The sequence below is a fragment of the Macaca nemestrina genome, chromosome 7, assembly GCF_043159975.1.
Source record: "Macaca nemestrina isolate mMacNem1 chromosome 7, mMacNem.hap1, whole genome shotgun sequence".
NCBI classification, from domain to species: domain Eukaryota; kingdom Metazoa; phylum Chordata; class Mammalia; order Primates; family Cercopithecidae; genus Macaca; species Macaca nemestrina.
The window spans coordinates 44048407-44071258 of NC_092131.1; the positions used below are offsets into that span (position 1 = coordinate 44048407).

General features: G+C 38.0%; 1 protein-coding gene across 12 annotated transcripts in view; it reads right to left on the reverse strand.

The window, feature by feature from the left end:
- LOC105473730 (spectrin repeat containing nuclear envelope protein 2) overlaps positions 1-22852 on the reverse strand; it is a 377206-nt gene that overhangs the window by 225106 nt on the left and 129248 nt on the right. For all 12 annotated transcript variants that reach the window (XM_071100037.1, XM_071100034.1, XM_071100026.1 and 9 more), the window contains 15 exons: positions 21762-21840; positions 21322-21509; positions 19706-19870; positions 18631-18780; positions 15918-16079; positions 12014-12172; positions 11463-11636; positions 8314-8448; positions 7079-7237; positions 5153-5364; positions 4920-5010; positions 3984-4093; positions 3269-3395; positions 1586-1743; positions 231-378 (listed from right to left, as the gene is read on the reverse strand). In XM_071100037.1, coding sequence (XP_070956138.1) covers positions 231-378; positions 1586-1743; positions 3269-3395; positions 3984-4093; positions 4920-5010; positions 5153-5364; positions 7079-7237; positions 8314-8448; positions 11463-11636; positions 12014-12172; positions 15918-16079; positions 18631-18780; positions 19706-19870; positions 21322-21509; positions 21762-21840 — 2217 coding nt within the window. The remainder of the gene's footprint in view (positions 1-230; positions 379-1585; positions 1744-3268; positions 3396-3983; positions 4094-4919; positions 5011-5152; positions 5365-7078; positions 7238-8313; positions 8449-11462; positions 11637-12013; positions 12173-15917; positions 16080-18630; positions 18781-19705; positions 19871-21321; positions 21510-21761; positions 21841-22852) is intronic.

Consider the following 22852-nt stretch of genomic DNA (forward strand, 5'->3'; position numbering starts at 1 on the left):
TTTGAATTCAAAGAAAATACCTCATTATGTACTCCACGGTACCTACCTCCAAATTTGTAAGGAATTAAAGAGTTAAGAAATAAAAAACAAGTCTAAATTACTGAAAAAAAATTTGTCGTGACTTATACTCTTAATCTATGCTATGACGAATAATTAAAACTCCATAAAGATTTATAAATCTCAGAAGACTTGATTATTCTGTAAATCACTGTGAGAACTTACATACTTACCCTTAGGTGTTGATAAATGCCATCAGCATCAATGAGATGAAATCCCTGGATGGCCATTTTATGGAGAGGCAGGTCGGAGCCACAGAGAAGAAGTGATGCCTTCTCCACAGGTAACACAAGCTGCAGTGCTGTCTCTAGAGATTCCATCCTGGGTGCAAGGTAAACCAGACGTGAGGGGAAAACACAGCAGAAAGATATCCTATAAAACTGATTAACACAATTACTGAACTAAGAACAGAAAATAATTATCCAATAAATAGACATACAATGATATATACACATCATCACATTAATACCTAAACCCATTGATTCAAAATGCCAAAGAATGAATGGGTTGCTATATCCAAGTATTCTTTCATATGCTCATCCATCTATCCATTTATTCATTCATTCATTCAACATACATTTATTTAGTGAGAGGCAGCAGAGCTAGGTTAAAAATGACCCACTGGGCCAGACAACTCCAGCTGTTTCGGTATAATTAATGAATTCTCCTTTCACTCCAAAAAGCATCCCAATACCCAAGTATTCTTTTTTTTTTTCTTTTTGTATTTTTAGTAGAGACAGTGTTTCACCCTGTTGGCCAGGCTGGTCTCGAACTCCTGACCTCAAGTGATCTGCCTGCCTTGGCCTCCCAAAGTGCTGGGATTATGGGCAGAAGCCACCGTGCCTGGCCCCAAAGTATTCTTAGCAGGGTAATATATACCACACTGAATGGAAAATTGTAAAACATACTAAGCCTTTCTCTCTCTTTTGAAATAAAAACAGAATTGTAACTTAACTTCACCTTGACAACTAAGAAACCTCATAATTACTTTAATTATGGAATAATTTGTTAAATTTCCATATTACAAATATAATGGGGTCCAAAGAATAGGCTCCACTGATAAGAAATTGAAATGTGGGACCATAGGTAAGTAATATATAGACTCTGAGCCTCAGTTTTTTCCTATATATAGAGGAATATATGCTGGGGGTACATATTCTATGTGTACAAGGTCCTAATAACACTCTCATTTCAGAAATGAAGAGATTAATGCCCACAGAGTTTATGCGACTTGGTCAAATTCATGCCCAAAGGAGACAGTGGAAAGACTGTGGCCTTTGAACCTTGGCAGACCTTAAGTTCTACCAAGTTTCTAGGTAGCAGCGTGGCCTGGTATTATTAACATTTAACCTCTCGGAGTATCAGTTTCCTTATCAGAAAAATGCAATCATAATGGTAGCCTCTCTTACTGTTGTTGTGACATCCAAACAAAATAACATACTTAGTATAGCAATAGTCTTGCTTAAAATGGCATTACTGGATTTAGTGAGTTTATTAGATTCATAGTTAATAGATCTCAGAATTTTACCTGGTATTAAGAGTCATCTGAAGCTCTCTTTCTCTTTCCTTTAGTGTGTCTCTTTCCTTAATGATAAAAGGCTTCTTTATGTCACTCACATGATTTTCTAACTTCAATGAAATAATTTCAAACTCTTTCCAGCAAACATCAGTTTCTTTTTTTATGACCTAGATGGAACACATTAATCAATTTATCAACTAATAGGGTTAATAGGCACAATTATTCTGTTCTTAAAACATGAGACATTCACCAACTGTGGAGGCAAACACAATGTTTCACATGGAAATGTGTTTTAAAATATTTTCCAACCATCTACAAGTCAACTATCCTTTAGGGAACAATGACGTTAACTGTGCTCTCAGAGGACTCATTCAATGAAGTCAAGGGAGTCGACAAGGTGGCTTTCAAAGGTACCCAAACTCCCTTCCCCTAAGGTAATTACCCAGAATACAATTCAGAAAAATACAGATACATGTAAGAACAGATATTCTGTTTTCTCTGGATAGGAAATCTTTGTTACCTTCTAAACTAAAAGAAAACTAGAGTGAACCAAAACTATTTCTATATAAATAAGAAGTAAATTAAATTAATTTATGGTTTATTATTAACATCTATAATTCTATACTATTCCAGCTCCTTATCTTGATTCTTTTTTTTCAGTAAGGCATTGCTATATAATACTACTGACAGATCAGCAACCAGCAGTATAATTTGTTCTTCACTTTACCCAAAGATTAGTATGGTTTTTCTAACCAACTCATTATTCAGTCACTGGAGAAATGTCTCAAGACAGTTTCTTAATTGTGATGAAAACATGCTAAATCCATCACTTGAGCAACAGGGATTTTAACATATAAATTTTGCTTATTCAGATGAAAAATAGAGAGCAGTCAGATGGTAGAGTGTGACTGAGACCTGGTATAATAAAATAAAAGAAACTAGAAGTGGAAGGATGTTGTAGGAACTACCCATGGCCCTCCATCCGGGAGGGCTCCCTCTAATGCACTCAGGGTGGGCATCAAGAATGCACGGCAATGCACAGATCATCTTCAAACTAGGAAAGATATTATTTGTAGAAGTTGTGATTTGTGTGCCAACTACTAATAGATTGCTTCTTTCTGTTGTTTCTGAGTCACCTGCAATAACTTCCACTGAAGGCTTTTTAGGAGGAGAATCCATCATTTAGAGTGAAAACTCCCTCCACTGCCTACCCCTAAATGCCCAACATCAGACAGTCAACAATCACTGTACAGCAATTTTAGACAATGTGATCATTTGGTAAAGATGAAGGACTGAAACAAACATTCAGAGTCACTGGCTGGTTAACTTTGGAGCAACCCAGGAGCAGGATGAAATTCCCTTCAAAAACACATTGTTTTTGAGAAATTCCCTTGAAGTTTGAAGCACAAAAAGAAATAAATACACAAAAACTCTTCAAGCCACAATATTTGGAGTACCAGATTAGAGTATAAGCAGTAAATTAAGACCCTAAACCAAAGTCTTTCCTGGGGTTGGTACCTGAAAGAAAATCACTTTATAATAGGGTGACATTAGAAATGCAATCCAGCAAAGAGAGTTCTTTGGAAACATTTGGCGTATGTGACCTCAACAGAAAAGGGGATGTCCCGACTCACAGTGGTACTATTTTCTAATAAACAAGATAACCAGAGAAATAATATTTTTGGTAATTACCTGTAAATCTGTCAGTTTGGCCTGCAGACAAGAACTACTCCTGTCCTCTTCACTAGAGAAATCAGAAGTAACCCTGAATTTGTTGTTTTGCAGGTGGCGTTCAAGAATATCTCTGTATGTATCATACCTGGGCAAAATGAAATGCAACATCACAATAGTTAATTTTTAAAATAACACAGGCCAAGCGCAGTGGCTTGCACCTGTAATCCTAGCACTTTGGGAGGCCAAGGCGGGTGGATTGCCTGAAGTCAGGAGTTCGAGACCAGCCTGGCCAACATGGTGAAACCTCATCTCTACTAAAACTACAAAAAATTAGCTGGGCATGGTGGCAGGTGCCTATAATCTCAGCTACTCAGGAGGCTGAGGCAGGAGAATCACTTGATCCTGGGAGGCGGAGGTTGCAGCAAGCCGAGATGGCACCACTACATTCCAGCCTGGGCAACAGAATGAGACTCTGTCCCAAAAATATAAAAATAAAATAACACAAAGATAAACAAAAAACAAACAAAAAAAATAAGAAAAATAAAATAATACAAAGAAATATTTTAAAATTACTGTCAACTACATGTGAGGAAATACCATGAAATTTCTGTCTAAGTTACTGGACCACATGCAAAATGATGACTAACTGAAAATAAAATTTTTAAAAAGTATAACATGTTTGCATTGATGAAAGACTTTTGGTGGATTTTCCAGTTGTTTAAAAAGAGTTTACCTCTCTAGTAAACTATTTACAGATGCACTGTAATCCTTTTCCATAATGCTTTCTTTTTGCGGAGGCTTTAACTCGGATGCCAAGTTAAACTTCATAGTGGCTTCCATTGCCTAAGGGAATATGCAAAATAGTAAACAAAATATCTTAAACATACTTAATTATCTGGAAAAGATAAATGCTTTATGTTCAAAAATAAATCATTGATTCTTTATACCTCAAACGAGGAGATAATACAATTTCTCTGGGATGTCTCAGCTCAGAGAACAGTCTTTCCGTAGGACAGAGGGGAGTTGCACCTTCTAATTGGTATGGCAGCATGGTAAAGGAAGACTCCCAGCCCCAAAATGCTATTTCTGCCTGAGACTCCATACCCATAGTCAAAACTAGACAGAAGCCTACCATGCAGAAGCAGACCTCCAAAAACAAATCCGCCTCACCTCATTCCTTCCTCCACATGTTCTGATTGGCAGTCTGGACTACAGTATACAGTAAATATCAAATTATCTAGACTTTAGGAATTTAGAAAATTTAATTCCCGCAGAAAATGAAACACATTATAATGCAACAGAAAACGCAAATGATAAATGAACTTGTTCATCTCAATGAAATGGAAACATCTATACAGATCAAACTCAACCTCTTCTACCCTCAATAACAATGTACACAGATAATCGGTATTCATAATGGTTCAAAAGGGTCTCTGCTAGAAAGAACTATTTGTGTACTCAGAGGAAGATCAGGTTATGCTCGCTATAGCTTTGGTTAGTTGCATTCTCATTTGAAAATCAGTCTTTTGCATTGTGTAAGTGGAAATTCTCCATTGAGAAAAACAATCGGATAATTATAACCAACACCTAATTAATGAGAAGTGAATTATGGTACACTTGGTCTTTTACATTGGGTTTACTTCTAAAACACATTATCCACATTTAACACCTTTTCAGTTGATGGTTGATTATCTGATTTTGCAAATGGTGCCTCACTGTGGGAATCCCCTCCTCTATTCTCAGATGTGGAGATGGTCCCCCTAGAAAGGAATCAAAATTGTGTGTTTAAAAGAGAGCAAGAAATATGAAACCTAAACAAGCATGACTAACGCTTAATGTCATCTAATTGTGCAAAAGGCTTCGTTTTATCCTGAAGGGTAGCTATTCTTATGAAGTACTAACTCGTTTTTCGACGTGCCTCCCACTGTGGGCTGCAGTGTCATATGAATCTCGGAAGCACATTTCAGAAGTCTTTCTATCTTTTGTTCATAATCTTTGAGTAGTCTCTTCATTTCTTGTTGACTCTTCTGTGAAGGCAGCTCTTCACACAGCTCCCTCAGGACTTCCATGTGGTGATTAAGCTGGTACAGGCAGCCTTCCTCAGAAAAGCAGGCCTAATTGAAGAAATAAAGCAGGAAATGTGCTTCAGATGAGTTTACATGATTATTCCATAAGGACTAGAAACTAACAGATGTGTGTGGTTTTAACAATGCGTTCTTGTATAGGCCATCTACGTGCTATAACAATAGGCGCTGGAGAAAAAAAGATGAGGGAGTCAGCCCTAAAGGGGTTTTCAGTTCAGTAACCTAGACACACAAAGAACCAGCATAGAGTGTGCTAAGTGTTATGATAGAGCCTATGTGCCTGAAGGAGTCAGAGAAAGCCTGCCTCACAAGAGGGAAGCATCTGAACTATACGTGGAAGAAAGGGCAAATTCTCCAAGTAAAAGGGGAGAGAGGTTATTGCTAGCAGAAGGACCACCAAGAGGACGAAAACCACGAAGATAATGAAAAGCACTAGATGTCTCAAAGGACCAGTACTCCCGTGGGGCTGGACTGCACAGCACAGGAGGGATGCTAAAGGGGTTTCCTGGGCCAGGCTATGAAGGAACTAAGTGGCCTTCTAAAATGTCTGGAATTGTCCTGGGGGTATGGTGAACTGGCGACGTAAGATTTGTGGCTCAAAAGGACAACTCTGCTGCTGGTATGGAAGATGAGATGAAGCAACCATCATCATTCTGAGAAAAGAACCCTGGCTTAGATAAGTGGCAACACTACTGGAAAGGAAGAAGCTGTTCTGAAGAATACCAGATGGGGCTTGGCAACAGATTTAATTAAGCCTGAGTGGAAAGGAAGGGAGGAAGGAGAGGAAGGGCGTCATGAGACAGCAATGCCATTCATTACCAGGAGGCAGAATACAAAATGAACCTTTGAGAGGAGATATTATTGGTTCAGTTTTGAGCTCACTGAATTTGAGTTCTCCGAAAAACACTGGTGATATCTACTAATCAGTGAGAAATAGAACATAGAATTCAGGTGAAACGACTCAGCTGGAGAGAAAAATTGACGCACTATCATTGCAGAGAAGGCAGGTCAAACCCCAGAGTGCGTAAAATCGCCTAAGGGAAGCATGAAATTAGCCAAAAGTGGAGGTGGAGACCCCCTTCTTCAAAAGCAAAACACTAAGATAATAGAATAAAAAGGAATATTTGTGAAGACACTAAAAAGAACTCACTGCAAATTATATATTGCTATGTATTTACATATCTACATCTATATTTATATATATCTACATAGATAGATAGACAGATGATAGATAGATATAGAATTACATAAAGCAAGAGAGACTGACAGTGGGAGAGCCATAGCAGTAGAAACTTAAAAAGAAACGAAAAAAAGGGTCAGAAATGTCACATACATAAAAGCAATCAAATAGGATGGAGACCAAAAAAAGATCATGAGATTTGCCCCAGCTGCTTTATACCCTGATTTGCTCGTTTTCTCAAAAGCTGTGCTTCTGAGGACACTGTATACTGACAAAAGCCAACTATGGGTACTTTAGTAACAGTTGACACATTTGTGACCAGAGTCTGAGGACAGGGGCCATTGAGACACATCAAGGGAAATCATAAAATATTAACTCAGTGCCGAATTTTCTCACTTCTAAAAAGTAAGAAGCACAGGCTCTGTGAAGCACAGAAGTGATCATCCCCAGGGGAGAGGAGGGCTGGGTAATTTTCAAGTTTCATCCTAGACTAAAGATACACACAACCATTTAAGATAAACCCCAAAATGATGACGAAATTTAAGTGGAAACACGTTATTGTACCTCATGTTCTTTGATGAGACCCTTGGTCCTTCCTCTACGGATAAGTTTCTTTTCTTTATTTATTTGCTTTTCAAGTTTTAAAATATTGTCACTAAGCTTCCCTTTTTCAATATCTATTTTCAGTTGTTGAACATATAAAGACAGTTCATGATGAAGAGACTGCAAAAAAAAAAAAGGGGGGGGAATATATTAACCACGGGAACAAAATATACAAAAAAGTATTTATAGTGACAATAAATACATGTGTAGTGACAAAAGGACAGAAACAAAGCTTAAGTGCCATTCTGATTCATCCATATATTTTGGGGGGAGATGTTTTAAAACATCCCAGGCCCATAAACATGGGTTTTTTTTTCAAACTCGAAATGTATTTTAGCTGTGAAAGGCACTGTTAAGAAAATGAAAAGACAAGCTACAGACTGAGGGAAACTGTATGCAAACAGATAACTGAGCCCATGGAGACATAAGTAAATGTAATGTGTATCCTGGATGAGATTCTAGAACAGACAGAAAGAACATCTGGGGAAAACTGTGAAAAGGTCAATAAAGTGCAAACTTTAGGTAATAATAATGTATCAACCTGTCAGAGTAAACTGCTAGAAAAAACAATGTATTAACATTGACCCAGTAATTGTATCAACGATACTATACTAATGTAAGATGCTGATAACAGAGGAATCTGGGCATGGGGTACACTGGAACTCTCTGCACCATCTTTACAGTAATTCTGTAAATCTAAAACTATTTTAAAGTAAAAAAAAGTTTATTTTAAAACGAGTTTTAGGAGGATCCTTAACAGTACATATTCAATCCTCTTACACATAGAGATATAGACACATACATTTTAATTATCATATTAATTACACATTTCAATATTATCATTTAATATTAATTGCCATTAATTATCAGAGCACAATCTCAGTGGTAGATGCTTTCTACAAATCATTGCATCAATTCCACCCAGTAGGTGGTGTTATCTCATTTTTATCAGGGAGGCTCCTAAAAGTTAACTACCTTGCTCAGCGTCATAGCTGCTGAATCTAGGTTTGTCTGCCACCAAAGCCTAGACCTATTCTGCTATGAAACTCTGTATGAACCCTGGGACTGCAGCTTGCAGGGACCAGTCCACCAGTGATACAGTGTAGGCAGGAAAACCCCAGGGATGGCTCTGACAACCGACAGCCCAGGATCAGACATACAAAAACGTAAGTGCAGAGACATATGCATGTTCTTACCTCCCACTTGGCACACACATCTCTACTCTTTTCTTCTAAAGACATCTTTATGTCCTCGGTTACATTATTTTTCAGTTCTTCCACAGCTTTCAAATACTTGGCCAGACTCTTTGTATTATAAATTATTAGTGCTTCCTAAAGAAAAAAAAAATGCAAACGAGATCATAGAAACCTCATTCTAATTCTACTGCCAAATCCTCAAAGCTAATTTTGGTATGTCTTTAACTGGTAAAGTAGGAAGGGGCTCTCTGAAGAACATCTGAAGATTTATAGGAGACTTCTCTTTGTAAATTGAGGTTGCTAGCCCTTTGGCATCTCTTGAATTCTTTTCAAAAGAGTGCCAAAATATTTATTATTCAAATGTAGTTACACATGAGGCCCAGATTAAGATACCTTCATGATATTCAAAATGATTTTTGTTACCCCATTGATAAGTAATTATAAAGTTCACTGTACAGGTTTAATAAGCCACTGGTTAAGTTTCCTCTGAAGTTCTTTTTTTTTTTTGTTTTTTGAGAGGGAGTCTCGCGCTGTCGCCCAGGCTGGAGTGCAGTGGCCAGATCTCAGCTCACTGCAAGCTCCGCCTCCCGGGTTTGCGCCATTCTCCTGCCTCAGCCTCCCAAGTAGCTGGGACTACAGGCGCCTGCCACCTCGCCCGGCTATTTTTTGTATTTTTTAGTACAGACGGGGTTTCACTGTGTTAGCCAGGATGGTCTCGATCTCCTGACCTCGTGATCCGCCCGTCTCGGCCTCCCAAAGTGCTGGGATTACAGGCTTGAGCCACCGCACCCGGCCTTGAAGTTCTTAAGTATTGAGCAGACAACCATACTTCAGAAGCAATATAACATGAAGAGTCTACCAGTTTTGTTTTGTTTTGTTTTGTTTTTTGTTTTGAGATAAGTTCTCGATCTGTCACCTAGGCTGAAGTGCAGTGGCACAATCACAGCTCACTGAAACCTCAAACTCCTGGGCTCAAGCAAGCCTCCCACCTCAGCCTCCCAGAATGCTGGGATCACAGGTGTGAGCCACCGTACCCGGCCAAGACAAAATTTATAGAAAGGTTAACTATCGTGCATAAGCAGTTAGCTGAAAGGAGGCCAATTTGTTTCACCATCAACTTCAAAGTTTTGCCCAGGGCCACTCACGTTGGCAGTCTCTCCCCAGCAGTACACAAGGATGGGAACAGCCGTGACAGGCATGTGTCTGCTCCTAACCTGACATACTCTATAGGAGCAGAAACATGGCCTAGGTAACTAGTGAATGACAGAACAAAAAAACAGGTCGGGGCCTGTGTGTGAAAAAGGCCCCTACAGGAGAGAGAAGATGAAAGTCATTCTCAGGGAGAAGCCAAGCAGGGTGGGAATTCGCTCATTCACTCATTACACATTTTTATGGACCGGCTGCAGGTAAGGCACAATGTTGAGCTCCAGGGCCCTCCTCGAAGGCCTCCTGGAGGACTGCTAGATTTATGACCTGGGGAGACACCTTTACCCTGTATGCTAGTCATAGCTGGGAGCTCCCACTGCCCGTGTGTGCATGCCTACCAGGACAGGGATCTTGCTTCTGCTGTGAAAGTGTATCCACTTGACTAAATGCCATTGGCAAAATGGGGGAAAACCAAAAGGAAGACGGTCAGGGAGAGGAAAATGGTGTGAGAACTGACACCTCCAGCCCTTCTCTGGTAAAGAAGCCAAGCAGCTGAGCACAGTGGCTCACGCCTGTAATCCCAGCACTTTGGGAGACTGACTTGGGAGGATCACTTGAGGCCAGGAGTTTGAGACCAGCCTTGGCCAACAGAGTGAGACCCTTTTCCTACAAAAAAAATTTTAAAAAATTAGCGGGCGTAGTGGTGTGTGCTTGTAGTACCAGCTACTTGGAGGCTGAGGCAGGAGGACAGCTTGAACCCAGGAGTTGGAGGCTGCAGTGAGCCGAGACAGCACCACTGTACTCCAGCCTGGGTGACAGAGTGAGACCCTGTCTCAAAGAAAAAGAAAAAGAAAAAGAGGGAGCCTAGGAGCCTCTCTTTTTTTTTCCTTCTGTTTTTCCTGACCAGACCATATCTAGCCACCTAGAATCCAGCCTCACCATCATTTAAAACAACCATTCATTCTTAAGGTCAATTTAGTACTTTCAGGAACCCGGGAGTAAAAGTGGGAATAAAAGACAGAGGCAAGTGGTTGAAGATGGCAGCTAGCAAAGTGCAAATGGCATGAGATCAAGCAGACAAGGGCTACTAAGGTCATAGGAAAAGCAGTGCTGAAATGACTGACAACAGGGTCCCAGCATGGTTTGCAATCCAGAAAGGCAAAATAGTGCTGAGGCCCAGAAGACAGACAGAGGTCGTGATGAGAATGAAGAGAGGCTCCTATAGGGCGCCCTTTCATAAAGAGTAGGAGTAGGAATGGGCCACTGTCTTCCTGAATCTTTATTTCCTCCAAATGCCCAGCTCATTTTAAGTGTTCAATAAAGTGTGCTAAATGCTGAGTATGAATGAACAAAAGAGCTGGTATTACTCCACCTCTCCCATTTGCTCCAAGGTAGAGGCATTTAGCTTTGCTTCTAATTCCCCCAGCACCTCCCACCATGTCAATTAATAGTGAGTCTCTGGTTTGGTGACATCTTAAGCTGCAACCTCAGCCTATCAAACCATAAAAATTAACCTGAAACTGTCTCTATAAAAAACCCTATTAGGTCTTTAATTACAGATAAGCATGTTTCAAAGTTTTTTAATAATAATGGTATTTTTTTATATTCAGAGAATGTATGCAAAGTAATTTCATATGCCTTATTTTCACTTAAAGTCTCACAACAAATCTGACAGGTGGATAGGGCTGGAATTATTATGCCAATTTTACAAATTAAAAAGCCAGAGAAATTAAATTCTGGTTCAATGTCATAGAGTCGGCTGCACTCTTTATACCATATCACTGAGTACATTCAGCAGATCCACAATAAAATTTGAATTAAAAAATTCTATACTTCAATACTTACATTTAGTAACCTCAGGGGAACAATATATAATACTGGGAAATTCTTTTTAAGTTATAGTAACTCAGTATATAATTACAGTGAAGGAAACATCTTGATTTCAAACAAGATAGGCAGTTAACGATAAATGTCTTACATTTGATGGTTGAAAAGATTCCCACCTTGTATTTTGAAATGAGTTGACCGGGGCTCTCTCTTTGCCCCAGTAACTGCTGAGCCCTCGTCATATATGATTCAAGTTCCTTCTGGGATTCTTCCATCTTCAGCCTGATGTCCAATTCTGGTGAAACGTCGGCTGAGTTCTTCAACGCTGCAACAAGTTTTACCACATTGATCTTGAAGAAAAAAAAAATTCTCAAATTAACACAGGGACCAATTCTTAATAAATTCTTAAGTTAACAAATACTTTGACTACTTGTTATTTTCCCACTAGACAAAGATATTTAGATATCTATCTAAATCATGATAAATCTATCTAAATTATGATAAATCTATCTAAACGTAGATATCTATCTAAATTATGATACTTATATACTATGATACTTATATTTTCCGACATGCTCTAAATTATAAAGAAATAAAACATAAAGCAAAAGTAATATTTTACAAAACGTTTCCAAGCTACAGGGCTATCACCCCCCTTCACTGCCCACCCAGTGACCCCTCGGTTTTAGAGAATAGAATTACTAAATAGCGAATATCAAAGAGAGACCTGGACTTTCTCTTTAGCTTCTTGAATCTTTGCCTGAAGCCCAGTTGTGAGAACATGTTGAAAGGACTCCTGGCTTGAAATATTTTGTATATCCATTTGTAATGTATCTTCAGTTCTTGCCATAAGCTCATCATACATAGAGCCTCTGGCAATAAGATGCTATTAAAACAAATTGAAGTGAGATCACAATAAACATTCTTCTTATATGTTAAACATTACTCAAAACAATCTCAGGAAACCAAAAAAGTTCATTATTAATCCAAAATCCGGCAAATTTGCATTCTGAAAAATGATATTTTAAGGAGTCATTTTGAAAGTTCATATTGATACAATCAGATTCTGAACGTGTTTTATAGATTATAAAGTAAGCACTTCAATAAAATAAAGAATAAAAGTAATACAATGACAATAGAAAGAAAGTTGAGACAATGGTAATAAATCTTAAAATGAACTTGTTCCATGTCAAAGTAGTGAAGAGGAGAATTCAATAAATGTTACTGGAGAAAATAGCCATCAGAAAATAACCTTTATATATCATAACAGAAATAAATTCCAAATGGGTCAGAAATATGAAACCACAAAAAGAAGACATTATCCATAAAAACCAATCTGCAGCCAGGTGCAGTGACTCACACCTGTAATCCTAGCACTTTGGGAAGCTGAAGCGGGCTGATCACCTGAGGTCAGGAGTTCGAGACCGCCCTGGCCAACATGGTGAAACCCCATCTCTACTAAAAATACAAAATTAGCTGGTCATGGTGGCACGTGCCTGTAATCCCAGTTACTCGGGAGACTGAGGCAGGAGAATTGCTTGAACCCAGGAGGCAGAGGTTGCAGTGAGCCAAGACTGTGCTCCTGAACTCCAGCCTGGGTGATAAGAGCAAAACTCCATCTCAAAAAATACAATAAAATAAATGAAATAAAATAAAACCGGTGGTGGCTCGTGCCTGTAATCCAAGCACTTTGGGAGGCCGAGGTGGGTGGATCATTTGAGGTCAGGAGTTTGAGATTAGCCTGGCCAACATGGGGAAACCCGACCTCTACTAAAAATACAAAAATTAGCCAGGTGTGGTGGCGGGTGCCTATAGCCCCAGCTACTTGAGAGGCTGAGGTAGAAGAATCTCTTGAACCTGGGAGGTAGAGATTGCAGTGAGCCAAGATTGCACCACTGCACTCCAGCCAGGGCAACAGAGCGAGACTCCGTCTCAAAAAAATAATAAAATGAAATAAAATCTGATCTGCTATCTCACTGCAGAGGGTCTTTCCAGGCCTAAGAGTAGGGACAGACATGACCGCATAAATATAAAAACCCTGCAGTACAAAATAAAATAAACAAAGTCAACAACTCAGCAAAAATATTTGACACAAAAATGAAAATGGATCACAATTCAAAGAGCTTGTATAATTCAATTTAAAAAATGCCAGGATCCCAAAGAAAATTTTGAAAATATAAGAACAGATAATTCACAGAAACAGATGTCTAATAAATATATGATTGTTCAGTATCACATGTAGTCAAATAACTACGCATTAAAACAGTAAGGAGATACCACTTTTCAGTTCTCAAGTTAGCAAAAAATAATTTTTTAATTACAACTCACAGTGGCATGGAGATACGGTTTGGCTGTGTCCCCACCCAAATCTCATCTTGAATTCCTACTAGTTGTGGGAGAGACCCGGTGAGAGGTAATTGAATCATGAGGGCAGATCTTTCCTGTGCTGTTCTCATATAGGGAGTTGCCCTGCACAAACCCTCTTCTCTTGTCTGCCATCACATAGACATGCCTTTCACTCTCCGCCATGATTGTGAGGCCTTCCCAGCCACGTGGAACTATAAGTCCATTAAACCTCTTTCTTTTGTCAATTGCCCAGTCTCAGGTATGTCTTTAATAGCAGGGTGAAAACAAACTAATATACATGGGTATGATCAAATAGAAGTTATAGTGTGTGATATCAACTATGTAAATGTTGATCTTATTTGTCTTGGGGCACTGGAATTAACAGTGATTTCAATTTTTTGAAATTAGCACGTTCATTTATAATTTCAATTGTTCCCTCTTTTAAATTATAAAACCAACAAAAAAGCTCATGTAATTAAAAAAACTGAAAAACAATAGAAAGGTACAGCATGTAAAGAAAATATTCATAGCCAGGCGTGGTGGCTCACGCCTACAGCACTTTGAGGGACGGAGGCGGACAAATCACTTTAGCCCAGGAGTTCAAGGCCAGCCTGGGCAATACAGCAAAACCCTATCTCTACTAAAAATAAAAGAATTAGCTGGGCGTGATGGTGCATGCCTGCAATCCCAGCTACTTGGGAGGCTGAAGTGGAAGGATCACTTGAACCTGGGGAGGCTGAGTGAGCCATGACTGTGCCACTGTACTCCCGCCTGGGTGACAGAGCAGAACCTTGTCTCAAAAAAAAGGAAAGAAAATATTTATTTTATGTCTACCATGTATTAAGAGCTGGGAATAACACAGGATTAAGATAGACTCAGTTACTGGTATAGCTTTACAGATATTTTTCTATGAATATAAATGCATTATATATAAAAATACAACTCTGTTTAAAAACCACAAATGAGATTACATTATCTCATTATCCATACAGTTTAGGAACTTGTATTTCTTACTTTAGAATATATCTTGATCCAATATTTTGATCCAATGAATATCTACTTAATTCTTTCTTAATAGAAATATATTTCAGTGTGCTTGTATGTTCACAATAATTTTTAAATTATTTAAAAAATTTATAAATTTTAATTTCTACCTCATTTTTTTCATGAAAATAAATTCCAGATACAGTAGATAAATAAATACTAAAAATCAGAAAAGCACTGGCAGATGAGATGGCCTGATAAATTTATATAATATTTTCAAAGTAATAAAAACTATCACACAATGAAAACACAAAATGCTGAAAGACACACTTTTCAGAAATGTAGGCTTAGAAAAATTATGTAAATGTTCCTTTTTATTCTAGGAACTTCCCATCTTGTTGTAATTTATGCTCTGTAGGTTTTATAGCTGAGCTGGAACTCAGTAAAAACCTCAATGATAACTCCTTTCCCAGGAGAACTAAGTGACATTAAAACACACTCTTGCCTCATTGCCTTTCAATGAGTTGACTGCCTGAGAATAAAGACAGAATGGAGATCTAACAACATGAGTCACTCTGCCTGCACTGAGTAAGGAAAGGAGAGTGGCTTCATCAGTGGGTGAACTTTCAAAGCATAGATTGTGTGATTTTTTTTTTTTTTTTTTTCTAGAAGGAGTCTCACTCCGTCGCCAGGCTGGAGTGCGGTGGTGCGATCTTGGCTCACTGCAACCTCCGCCTCCTGGGTTCAAGCAATTTTCCTGCCTCAGCCTCCCGAGTAGCTGGGACTACAGGTGCATGTGCCACCATGTCCAGCTAATTTCTTGTATTTTCAGTAGAGACGGGGTTTCACCATATTGGCCAGGATGGTCTCGATCTCTTGACCTTGTGATCCACCCGCTTCAACCGCCCAAAGTGCTGGAATTGCAGGCCTGAGCCACCATGCCCAGCCTGATTGTATAATCTCTTATGTGTACTCTGTACTGAGCTCTATGAGACTGAACTCACTCATCTCTTCATTGTCCTCTGGTGCAAGAGAATATTTTAACCCACAGGTTATGGCTAAGAAAATAAGTCCAAGAGCTTAACATTCATAGGTATTATCAGTGGTCTCCTAATCTAACCTCTGCTTTCAAGCAAAATAACAACAAATGATCCAGTGATAAAATCCATTCATTTTTAAAACACCCAACAAAGAAAATTAAAACTGTAGGTTTATTACTACTTACTTTAAAACTTTCTATTTATCTTAAAACATAAATGCACAACCATGAAATTACCCTCTTAATACTTTTACACTCATACCTTCAAAGATTCTTCCATTGAGGTGTCCACATTATCTTGATCCAAAACAGATTTGGCTTCTGCCTCCCAGATTTCCACTTGTCCAATGAGTTTTTCAACATCTTTAGCCACTTTTAGTTGCCCTGTGAATTCTTCATCTTCTTTTTCATGTTCCTCTCCAGCCTACAACATTCAAAATTACCACTGAAAATGTCAGCATGTACATAACAAAATAATTTTCCTTTTCAAAAAGTTACACCTGTAATCCCAACTCTTTAGGAGGCCAGGGCAGGAGGATCGCTTTAGGCTAGGAGTTTGTGACCAGCCTGGGCAACAAAGTGAGACCTCATCTCTCCAAAAAATTTTAAAGTTAGCTGGACATAATGGTGCATGCCTGTAGTTCTAGCTACTCAGGAGGCTGAGGCAAGCGAATTGCCTAAACCCAGGAGTTTGGAGCTATGATCATGCCACTGCATTCCAGCCTGGGCAACAAAGCAAGATCCTGTGTTCAAAAATAAAAGATAAAAAAGTTACACCACTTTCTTTCCTGAAGAGTGCTAATTAAACATATTTTAACGATGTAAGATGTCATTCTTTGACAACAATAACTTTTTTTGTTTATATGAGGTCTCGCTTTATTGCCCAGGCTGGAGTACAGTGGCACAATCACAGCTCATTGCAGCCTCAACCGCCCAGGCTCAAGTGATCCTCCCACCTCGGGTTCCCGAGTAGCTGGGATTACAGGAGTATGCCACTATGTCTAGCTAATTTTTTATATTTTGTAGAGATGGGGGTCTCACTATGTTGCCCAGGCTGATCTCAAACTCCTGGGCTTAAGCCCCATCTCAGCCTCCCAGAGAGCTAGGATTACAAGTATGAGCCACCATGCCTGGCCAATGATAACACTTCAAAATAGTATATATCACTTTGCAAATTAAAAAGTTTGTTCAGGGTTTCTTACTTAATTATAATATCATTCCTATCAGATAATACTTTCTCCATTTTACATGTAAGAAGATTAAAGTTTAGTAAATTATGCTAAGTGACGGTAAACACATTGCTAAAACTCATACACGATTTAAATAAATTCAGCTATTAGTAATGGTAGTTGTGAAATATCAAGAAGAAACTCGGAATCAAATTTCAACAAAATTAAATCTTTTCCCCATTAATAATCTATAGGTTGACATACTATAGCTTTACATGATAGATACATTATTTCTTAAACTATATGTTGACAAATTATATTGGCTTATATTTATGGAGTACACAGGCACTTTTTTTTGTTTGTTTTTTTTGTGACAGAGTCTCAGTCCGTCACCCAGGCTGGAGTGCAGTGGTGCAATCTTGGCTCACGGCAATCTCCACCTCCTGGGTTCAAGCAATTCTCCTGCCTCAGCCTCCCACGTAGCTGGGATTACAGGCACCCGCCACCACTCCTGGCTAATTTTTGTATTTTTAGTAGAGATGGGGTTTCACCATGTTGGCCAGGCTGGTCTCAAACTCCTGACCTCAAGTGATCTGCCTGCCTCAGCCTTCCAAAGTGCTGGGATGACAGGCGTGAGCCACCGCTCCCAGCCCAAAGATACATTCTTAAAGTTGTTTTTAATCAGATCACTATTTTATTTATTTTATTTTAAATAGAGATAGGGTTTCACTATGTTGCCCAGGTTGGTCTCGAACTTTTGAGCTCAAGCAATCCTCTCGCCTCAGCTTCCCAAAGTGCTAGAATTGAAGTCATAAGCCACCTTGCCTGGTCAAATCACATTTTAAATGTATCAGAAGACTCTAGTATTTTAAAGCACACTGCAAAAATTCAGATCTTTCAAGATTTTCTAAGTAGGCATTCTTTACGCTGGCACTCCATCATGCCAGTAGGTCCCAGACAGTTTAAAAGTAGTTTAAGTAAAGCTGTGTAAGTTATCACGAAGGTGGAGCATGTCCCAAGCCATAGGTATTATATCTTACAAGTATATGATTTTTAATTTATTTTTTGTTCTTTTCCCATACTTTTTCCTATAAAGTCATCCTCCAAATTACACAACAAAACAAGGAAGAAATAGAATATTTTCCCCCATTTTACAGAAAGGAAGCAAGACACACGGAGGCCAGGGGTTAGCTTAAAGGTAGCCAATTTCTGTGCACTAGTCAGAAGTAATCTCGAGAAAATAACAACTCAATTTACACTGCTCAGAGTCAGGATTGCTCTGTGAGTCTGTGAGAGCACAGTAAGTGGAGTAAGTAAGACTTTCATGCTAAAGACTTCATGAGGGAAAACATTTAAGCATTTTCCTAGGAAATGACCATACTTTAAATGTTATCTAACAATTCACACATTTACCACCATCTCAACAGTATCTTTTCTTTCTTTTTTTGAGGCGGGAGTCTTACTCTGTCACCCAGGCTGGCGTGCAGTGGCTCGATCTCGCCTCACTGTCAACTTCCACCTCTCAGGCGCAAGTAATCCTCCCACCTCAGCCTCCCGAGTAGCTAGAACCACAGGTGTGCAAACACATGCCCAGCTAATCTTTTGTATTTTTGGTATAGACAGAGTTTTGCCATGTTACCCAGGCTGATCTCGAACTCCTGAGCTCAAGCGATCTACCTGCTTTGTCCTCCCAAAGTGCTGGGATTACAGGCACGAGCCACCGTGCCTGGCAGTATCTTTTTTATTAATAGCAAACTTAAATTATTTCTATATGCAAGTGAAATATACAAAGTACGATTATTTTACCTTTATATGTTGATTAGAATTTTCAGGAAGTTCTATTGATGTATCTGTTGAAAACTCAACAGTTGCTTTTTCTTCTTTAGATAGAATATTTCCAGAACTGTCAAAAGTGGGCTGATCCTGTTTTTTTATCATCAGTGGCAGGTTCATTTCCTATACAAAATTAATTTCATGAAATTTAATACTCATATTTTATTTTATGCTAATATACATTACAAACAGGAAGTGGACGTAATATATTCAACTATACGTTTAGGATTAAACTACAACTGTGCTATAAAATGTGAGCTTTTCACATAAAACACCTATGTCTCAAATTGTTAAGAATCAGTTGAAAAAATATTTTATAAAAAGTCTGCTTTTATGAGGCACTATGCTACATATAAAGATAAATAAGGCTCGGTGTATGTTCTCAATGAGCTGAAAATCTAGTAGGCAAAACAATACTTGTTTTTCCTTCATGACAGCTCTGTAGTAAAAAGGGTTCAAGAATTAAAAGCTTTCTCAGGCATATACTCAAGAAAGGTTTAAGAATTGAAAGCTCTCATGGGCATACACTCAAAGAAAACATGTGTCCACATGAATGTCCATAGCTACATTGTTCATAAAAACCCAAAAAGTGAAAAGAATCCAAATGTGCATCAACTAGAGAATGGATAAACAAAATGTGGTATATCCATACAATGATTTATTATTTGCCAATAAAAAGGAATGAAGTATGATTACATTCTATAATAGGGATGAACCTTAAAAATATTATGCCAAGTAACATAAGCCAGTCACAAGAGATCACATATTATATGATTCTATTATGTGAAATGTCCAGAATAGGCTAATCTATAGAAAGACAGTGGATTCGTGGTTGCATAGGGCTGGGGCGGGGGGCATTGGAAGAAAATAGGGAGTGACTGCTAGGGTTTCCTTATGAAGTAATAAAAATGTTCTAAATTTTTTATGGTAATGGCTACATAACTCTGTGCATATACCAGAAATCAATCAGTTATGACCTTACAATGAGTAAATTGTATGGTACATAAATCATATCTAAATAAAGCTGCAACCAATCAAAAGAACTTACAAGTTGAGTTTTTGAAACCAACTTTCTCCATCTTTTATTCAGCCTTCTCAGCTCTTTAGAAATAGATGATCCAACCACATCATTGCTGACTTCGACTAAGAAATTTCCTGCTTCATTTAAAGTAGCATGTTGTAGATTCCACTGGGCTAGTGTCTCAAAGGGTACCTACACAACACACAAGCAACATACTATCTTAATGACATAATACTCTCTTTCTATTATGTATAATAAATGTTCACCAAGGCTTTTTTTTTTTTTTTTTTTTTGAGATGGAGTCTTGCTCTGTTGCCCAGGCTGGAGTGCAGTAGTGCAATCAAGGTCATGGCAACCTCCGTACCAAGACTAATCCTAAGCAACATTCTTTGCAGAGACTTTGACTTTCCCCTTAGAGGAGTCTCCCAACCCTGTTGGTCTAGCTCTTCACTCCTAAGTGCTAACTGGCAAGTGCCAGCTGTCTGTCATCACTCCTGGTCCTGGACTTTTAAGATGCATCTGATCTCTCTTTCCACATGGCTGATGAACTTACAGCAGAGGTTTCCAAACTTGTTTAGTGCATGGAGCCTTAATTGTCTCATTAATTTTTTCAGAGAGTCCCTAGGCCAGAAATATTATCTAACAGTTCCCATTTTCAGTAGTTAGGTTCAACAACTTAGTAGCAGCATGGTATCCAACAGATGGATGTTGTTGTGTCTCCTTCAAATTTTAGAGTGTTCTGTAAGTTCTCTTAGTTCTCTCTGGTAGCTCAGGGTTTCTTAGCAGTTTGGGTATTACAACCTTAGAGTGTTATTTTTCTCTGAGTTATGTACATTTTTATAGACAATCTTTAAAGACAGAAGGACTGTTGGAAGACAAAGATTTTAAATTCTAGTACTAATACAGGTGACAGAAGTGATGACTCAATCCCTAAAACGCTCTTTTTTGCACTCTTACAGTTATCACAAATTTTACTTTAACACAAATAATCTATTTTATATTAATTTTAGTTTCTATTTTGGAAATGTTTAATCTGAAAGGCTATCTATAGCCATCTGCAACAGAAAAAAACAAATGAAAGAAAGAAAAACCACTTCAAATAATCATAGAACAGATTATTACATGAATAACACATGAAAACAATAATGAATTACATTGACAGTTCTTCCACACCCCTACAGATAAGTTAAGGTATCTTGATTTTCCTCCTCTAGAAACTCAGGAAGATTTTAGAGCTGAAAGGTTTCAACCAAATGGAAAAATAAAATTTTCTGAACAGTAGTTTAACTGTGTCTATAAGCTACCCAGTATATTAAGTCTTATTTCCTCTCCAAAGAGCTTAGCAAAACATCTCCCAAAAGCTATTACTCCATATGCAAGTTATACCTTAAGAAAGCTCTGTGTGTGGGAAGGGGGGCGTGTATGTGTGTGCGTGACCATGTATAAAACCTATAAACCAGTGGAGAAAACTGCCTCTTGGCAATTATGTTGGGAAGAAACTAAATTTTTTCCAAGACCTTGAAGAATTTTCCAAAACACTGGTGTACTCTTCTTTGTTTTCTCATCTTTGGATTGAAAATGAGGGTCACAAAACAAAACAATTAAAAAATAAAATTGAGCAGATGCTATTAGACTGCAAATACCTCTTTAATTTCTTCCTTCTTTGTCTCCTCAAAGCAAGCCCTTAGTAAGCGAAGGTTTTCCACATAAGTAGCCCAACATGCCAGCACTTTTTGTAGAGTGGACTTCACATTACATATTTTTTTTCTATACATACAAACATCAGATTTCACCACCATATACTGTTTACTAATATTCTGACATTCTCCAGCTACAATATCAACAAAACAAAAAAGCAATCTTAGAAAACAATTTTTTATTAATACTATTTTAAAATATTTGCATACTAATTGACAGTGGCAAAATAATATGTACTCTGACAATATTAAAAGTGAAAGCAAGAATTTTCCCAGGAAAACATGCACATAAAACTAATTTCTAAAACATTATATAGAAAGCACAACAGATAAAACATCATTGTTAAGTGACAGTCATTCCTCAAAAAGTAACTGAACTACTTTACCCAAATTCTTATAAATTTCTCCACATTTTTGAAAAGAAGTATCAAGTCGAGCTAGCAATTCTTCTTCTTCAACAAATTTCTGGGAAGAAAACAAAAAGACAGTTTTTACTTTTAAAATTGTGCCAAGAAATCCAGATAGAGAGATACAGCCATTCAATGAAGGACATAGTTACCAAAATTTCTTTAGGGCTTTAATACTACATATTTGGTAGGAAAAGACGAAGAAGGATGGTGAAAATCTAGGAGACATAAGCTGGGTGTGAACATTAAATAGGTCTGACATCTGATAAAATTGATCTTAATGTGGTGACATGGTGTTACAATGGTATTCCTCTTGTGGAAAAAGGCAAGTTAAGTATTTATAGTAATTTCAGGATCTCCTACTTTGCACATTTTATTAATATTACATAATTGTGTCAGTTGCTCTTATTTCACATGCTTTATTAATATTGAGTACTTTTTTTAGATAGAGTATGTTACAAAAAGATATCCATCACACAGAAACATTTCAGAAACTACCATTAACCAAATTCTGTTACAGAAAAATACTAAGTTAATTCAAAATTCATATTTACTTTATATTTATGTGTGCCAATAGTATGAATATTTAAATAGAAAAATGAAAATTCAACCAAGGAAAAAGAAATAGAAATACTCAAAATCTAGCCTAGTTTAGAATGATGCTTTCTGTTTGGAAACTTAGAGTGTTTAAGTCATAAATTGGAAGTAAATTTCTCTATCATTTTTTAAATTTTTACAACAAAATTTACAATCGTGGATTTTCCTTTCCCCTCTCATTTCTTTTTTTTTTTTTTTTTCTTTTTGAGACAAAGTCTCGCTCTGTTGCCCAGGCTGGAGGGCAGTGCAGTGGAACAATCTCAGCTCACTGCAACCTCTACCTCCCAGGGTTCAAGTGATTCTCCTGCCTCAGCCTCCCAAGCAGCTGGTATTACAGGTGCCTACAACAACACCTGGCTAATTTTTGTATTTTTAGTAGAGGGAGGTTTCGCCATGTTGGCCAGGCTGGTCTCGAACTCCTGACCTCAGGTGATCCGCCTGCCTTGGCCTCTCAATGTGTTGGGATTACAGGT